This window comes from Fukomys damarensis, unplaced genomic scaffold (genome assembly GCF_012274545.1).
Source record: "Fukomys damarensis isolate Sample0158 unplaced genomic scaffold, DMR_v1.0_HiC HiC_scaffold_39, whole genome shotgun sequence".
Lineage (NCBI taxonomy): Eukaryota > Metazoa > Chordata > Mammalia > Rodentia > Bathyergidae > Fukomys > Fukomys damarensis.
In genome coordinates this window covers 96,285,822-96,292,080 of record NW_022900951.1, presented here as the reverse complement: position 1 = coordinate 96,292,080, position 6,259 = coordinate 96,285,822, and the positions used below count along the sequence as shown (strand labels likewise).

Here is a 6,259-nt window from a genome sequence, read left to right as displayed (position 1 = left end):
AAAGAGCCAGGGATTTAGCTCAGTAGTTCTGCCATCTATTTGCCTTGTAAGTGTAAGGTCCTGGGTTAGAACCCCAGTGCACGGAAAAAAAAAAAAAAAAGAACTGAGGATGTACTGTAGTTCAGTGCAAAGGCCTTGGGGTAGGGGGTTTCAATACCTCGTACTGAAAAATAAAGCAGCATATTCTAGGCTAAGCCAATTATTTACTCAGAACCACTGCTGCTAGGCTTTTGCCTCTGTGGATTTTAGCAAAAATGGGGGTTTCTCCAGGTAGCAACTAGGACAATGCATGGCCAATCCCACTGAGACACCACCCGTCTGACGCACCTGAAATACGGTCACTACCTCAGCAACACTGGAGTCAGGGACTATTGGATCCTATTGGATCTGGCTTATTTTCATCCAAGCCTGTTGGCTTCACTGTGGAAGCAGCAAGGAGAGTCTGAGTTAGCAGGCTGCATTCTACAGTCTCCTTTCTGCTAGTCTTGGAGAAGGGAACCATAAGCAGTGTATCCAGGAAGAGAGTACAGAAAAGGGGGCCTCATCTGGAGCTTCATAAAGGACCAAGAATGGAGTACAGGATGAGGTGGCAGCTTGGGCTTCAGCCAACAGTCCTGAGATTAGCAGTTAGCAGAAATGCCACACAGAGAAGGGATTTGCATGGCATTTGCATGAACAGTCATAGGGCCCTGGGAAACCTGGCATGACTAAGGGCTCGTGTTCTTTGCTGTTACCCACCCACCCACACTTCCAGGCATCCACCAGCTGCTGTCACTCCTCACCTGCATTTTTCTCTTCACGGTGTCAAAGGGAAAGGAGAGGGTCTGGGTCACTGTGGCAGCCAGACACATGTTGGCAAAGTTCTGCAGGAGAGAGAACCGGTCTCGGGGTCCATTCCAGATTTTCTCCAGGTTCATGTAAACTAGCAGGGAGCCCGCAGAGAAGGGGAGAGCACCTGCAAATCAAGAGCAGGAAGAAGCTGTTGTCTCAGGAAACTCCTGGCACAAGAATATGAATGCCTGGGGGGAACTGGGGCACAGCAAACAGGAGGGGCCTAGCTTGATAAAACTGCTACAACCCAAGAAGCACAGGGTGCTTTCTCAGGGTGTGACAGGGTTGTATTTTGATAGGGGTTGAGTCATTTGCCAAAATGCCTCAAATGGTTCATCAAAGGTTTGTGCTCTTTACCATTTATAAATTGTACATTAAAGAGAACCATATGCAAATAACAAACTTGAGTACATGAAACATATGTTGAAGGGTCTGGGAGTAAAGTGCACTGGTGGTTGCAGCTTACCCTGAAGTCATCCATAAAAATGATGAACTGAAGAATGGCTCTGGATAAATAGGTGATAAAGCCAAAATTTAGATTGTAGCATCTGAATGATGGGCATATGGGTGTTTTCAATTCTTTTAAGTTTTCTGTGTGTTTCAAGTTCTTTTAAACTTTCGGTATGTTTTTTGCTAGCCCCCATATCACTTCCATAGAAGTTAGTGGGTACCACCTGATCAAGTTTTGTGGACTGGGAAGGACTGTTCTCTGGCTAAGGAGGAAGCATTTTGTGAAAACTGGCCAGGGAGGCTACCTGAACTTACCTTTGACATGGTCATGTCACAGCCCACAGGGCACCCTGGGTACATTCTTACCTTTCTAATATAATTAAGGGGATGGGCGAGAAATGCAGTAGGTAGCACTCTCACCAACTTCTAGAAACTTAGGGAGCCATCTTCAGTCTAGAGAAGGACTAAATTTCTCAAAGTGAGATTTAAAAGAAATAATAACATAAGTGGGGCTGCTCATTTTTAGATAAGGTCACATTAAATATAACTCACCAATTTCCCATTTACCTTCACTCAAAAAACATTTGGGGAGCTTATGCTATGTGCTGGGCCCTATGTCAGACCCTGGGAATATAAAAAGAGCAGGCTAAGGCCTAGAGATGCTTAGGGCAGGAGACAGCCAGAGAAAAGTAATATGTGTATTATTCTTAACATGTGCCATAATTGGGAGCTAGGCAAGATACTTTAGTTCCACAAGGATCAGAGGGATCAACTTTTCCTGGGAGAATATGGAAGGACTTGGCAGAAGAGAGATCTTTGGGACTGGGTCTTGAGGAATGATATCAGGAGAGTAGAGAGACAGTTCAGGCAGAGGGAATGGCTTGTACAAAGGGAATAGTATTTCCAGGAAACATGAGTTTTCTGTATGGCTGGGACATGAGTGCAGCTAGAGGTATAGCACAGGACAGGAAGAGGCAGGATGGACTGGCCGGGGCCATGGCTGAAGGATCTAGAATGCCATAAGGAATTTGCCCCCCCCAACTCAGAAGGACTCACAGAAGGCAGAGAAATGAGGGTGGCGAAACAATCAAACTGAGTTACATAAGATTGGCCTAGCCTGGCAGCAGTGCTGAGGACTGCTTTCCTGCCAGTCTGTACTGTGTTACCTCTACTCTGTCTTGGGGATGTGACTGGCCCCGATTTAGGAGGAGATGTGTGGCTAAGGAGTAACTGGCTCTATGTGGATTGAATCCATGGAACCTTGACCTTGGTAGAACAGATTAACTGATCACAAAGGTATACAACCTATACATATATGTCCAAGAACACAACCTTTTCTTCTTCTTTCTTTTCTTTCTTTTTTTCTTTTTTGGTACCAGGGATCGAACTCAGGCCCTTGTGCTTGCGAGGCAGGTGCCAGAACCACTGAGCTAAATCCCTGGCCCAAACACAACCTTTTCTTAGACAAGATGAAAAGTTCCACTTTACCTAAAACAGTGAGGGAAACCCCTCGATAAAGGGCCAGGAACCCTTCCTGTTGATAAATAGTAGAAAAAGCGTGGAGGAGCCCCCTATAAGATGGCTTGAGCACGTTCTGCACAATCAGCCGTGTTTTGATGAGGTCCGTCGGATATGTCCCAATGGCGGAAACCATGCCTGCGAGACTCCCAGCCACAATGCAGCGCCACTGGGAAATATGGCCCAGGTCATCCATGAACAGCACAACAAACCTGGGAGAAAATGGGAGGGGAGGGGGAAAGCCCAAAGCAATCAGCTATGGATAGTGCTATGGTGTTCTACAGACCTTGCAAACTATTACCAACATTTGGAAGTTCTTTACAAAGAGAAAATTACTACAGTGCACTATTAGAATTAATGAATAATCTATTTAAATCTTACTATATTTATATAATGGTAACTATAAGGAAAAGCTTCCAAACCTTCTGATTTACATCCACCCAAAATTCTTCCCATTTTAGACATTTTCCCCTTTTATCTCCATACCTGTCAAACCTAGCTTGCCTGTGGGGTATAAATGTACAGAAGCATTTGGAAGTACCACATTGGAGTGCACTCTTTCAGTCTTGTCCACATTTAAAAAGGAACGGAACCTCTTGAAATGAGGTCTTTGAGCATCCCAGAAATTGTTATAAAAATATAACAGTTTATTGTTAAATAACATTTTGTAGGAGGCCCTGATTTGGACAGAGCACCTACACAGGGCCCAAGAGACCAAGCCAATATAGTTCAATCACAGGAACTGACTTTTCTAGTTGCAGAAGGCCCTGCAGCCAGTTTACTGACAAGGCTACAAGCAACTTACTAAACTATCACCAGTTGACTGGCTGAATGACTAGATTGTAGCTAATTATTTTCTATGCCTCACTTCTGTTTTCCTATAAATGCTGTCTAATCATGATGTTGGTTGAAGTTCTCTGAACCTGCTTGGTTCTTGGAGCTGTCTGATTTGTGAACTGTGTTTGTTTTGCTTAAATAAGTTTTAAACTTAGTTGGTCTAAGGAATTTCCCTTATAACAATACTTGTAAGAAATGATGTTATAGGGGTCAGAGATTTAGCTCAGTGGTTCAGTGGCCTGCCTTGCAAGTGCAAGGACCCAAGTTCAATCCCCAGTACCAAAAAAAAAAAAAAAGAAATGATGTTGTATTACTAGTTTTTTAGAAAAAGGATAGAATAAAAATGACAAGTTATTACTTCTCACCCAACAGACTAGCAAAGATCAAAAATTCTGGTAAGGATATGTGCAGATAGCAACTCTCACCTATGTCTAGGAGAAACATGAATTTGTAGGGTCACTCTGTAGTATCTAGTAAAACTGGAGAAACATCTATCCTTTATCCCAGTAGTGATACCTCAGTTACTGAATGGCTCCAAGCTCGACCTTTCCATTACTTAAACACCCAAATTAAAAAAAAAAATCTGCTTGGTTTTTGTAACTGCTTGATAGTGGAACTGAAAATCTGACTTGAAAAACCTGTATGGGCCGAGAGTGAGTCACACACTGCGTCTTGCCACAGACACAAAGGGGAGACATTTCAGTCTAAGCACTGCTCTGGCCCATACAACATATAATGCTTGTGTCATTGCATTAAAACACTTATCACTCTGCTTTTTGTGTGCTTTATTCATGTAAAATGTTGTAACTAGGGCTCCAAAGAAAGTTACTGATACTGTACCAGCAGTAAAGCTAAGAGGAAAACTAAGAACCACAATAGAGATAAAGAAAGGAATCATTGTGAAATTTGTTAAAGTCCTAGAAAAATGAAATTATAAGTGTAATTTTTGGGCCTCAGAATTATTTGGTTTTCTATTATTTCTTATGGGAAAAATATGTTCACTTCTCAAACTTTTCAGTGTCCAAATATGAACTTGTAATGAATTGAGTTCAACAAATGTAATGCCATTTCTAAGTATAATCCCTAGAGAAATTCTTGCAGGTGAACATACAAAAAAAAAACCACATAGTGTAACAGGGTAAATATGAAAAGCTCAATCTAAATGTCCACGGGAAGGGGAATGAATAAATTCTGGCACTGTCATACAATGGATAATACATGGTTAAAATGAATGAGTTTAGAACTGTGCCAACAAGGACAAATCACAAAAGCATAATGTTGAATAAACAAAGGAAGCTGTAGATTGATCTGCATTATATGATAAACATCTATTTACTTAGAAACACCCCCAAAACAATATATTATTCAAGAACAAGTGTGTGTGTGTGTGTGTGTGTGTACATGAGAAAATAGACCTGTGATTAAGAGGAGAGGGAATGGGGCTAGGAGTAAGAATGAGGAGGACTTTAGCTTTATCTGTAATGTTTCACAGTGGACCCTTGACTTAGGAACTCGATCAGTTCCCAAGGGCTGGTTGTAACTCAAGTTGGTTGTAAGTGAATACAGCTGAGATCTGGATGTTTACCTGGGTATATACTATAGATAACAAGAGGCAGATGAATCTTCCATTAACCTAATTATCCCAAATTGTGCATATGTCAGGCCGGCCACAACTTCAGGGTCCACTGTATTATTTCTTATATTAAAATAAAGATGCATAGCTGCCAGGCATAGTGCAGGGACTGCTACTTGGGAGCTTGAGGTGGAAGGATTGCTCGAATCCAGGAGTTCAAGACCAGCTTGGGCAGCACAGTGAGACCTCAACTCAAAACAATGTAAAGTATGGATGGTGAGTAGTATTTCTCTGTGCTGTTACAATTTAAAAATGGTTTCATGTGGTTTTTCTATAAAATGGAATATTACTTAGCCATAAAGGATGAGAAATAGATTCATTCATAGGAAAATGGATACATATTGAAGATATACTCCTAAGGGAAATAAATAAGGCACACATGTGTAAATACCGAATAGTTTCTCTGGTGTGAATAATCTGCAATAATACAGAAGATCCTAATAAGATTACTGACATTGAGAAATGGGAAGAAAGGAGCTAAAGGTGTAGGGAAGGTGGGACAGGTAGGGGAAGGGTGCAAAGGGAAAAGAAAAAAATGTGAGATAATGAAAAGATGGAAATAAAGTGGTTGTAGATGGGGAGGGGAGGAGGGGGTGAAGAGAGGGCAGGGACAAGGGGAAAAAATGAGAACCAAGACCTGTCATGTAGAGGTACAATATCCCAACAATGAATGTAACTGTACTGTATCCCTAAAATGTATCAATAAACTCAATTAAAGCTGAAAAAAAATAAATAAAAATGGTTTCAGGTGGGCCTTTCCAAATGCAAAAAATATAAAGCTGCTCTGTTACAATCGTTTCCCAGTTATAAGGGCCCACCATGGCTGAAATCATTATAAGTGATTTTTTTTTTGAGACAGGCTCTCACTATGTAGTTGAGACTGACCTGGAACTCACTATGTAGCCCAGGCTGGTCTCGAACTCATAGCAATCCTCCTGCCTCAGCCTCCTGAGTGCTGGGATTATAGGCGTGCACCACCACACCAGGCCG

The 6,259-nt window shown here is 41.8% G+C and overlaps 1 protein-coding gene across 2 annotated transcripts in view; it reads right to left on the bottom strand.

Annotated features, from left to right (window-relative positions):
* The window catches only part of Slc25a43 (solute carrier family 25 member 43), a 28,716-nt gene that overhangs the window by 19,558 nt on the left and 2,899 nt on the right, over positions 1-6,259 (bottom strand). For both annotated transcript variants that reach the window (XM_010612984.2, XM_010612983.2), the window contains exons 2-3: positions 2,770-3,011; positions 783-955 (exon numbers count right to left, since the gene is read on the bottom strand). In XM_010612984.2, coding sequence (XP_010611286.1) covers positions 783-955; positions 2,770-2,995 — 399 coding nt within the window. In that variant the 5' untranslated portion in view covers positions 2,996-3,011. The remainder of the gene's footprint in view (positions 1-782; positions 956-2,769; positions 3,012-6,259) is intronic.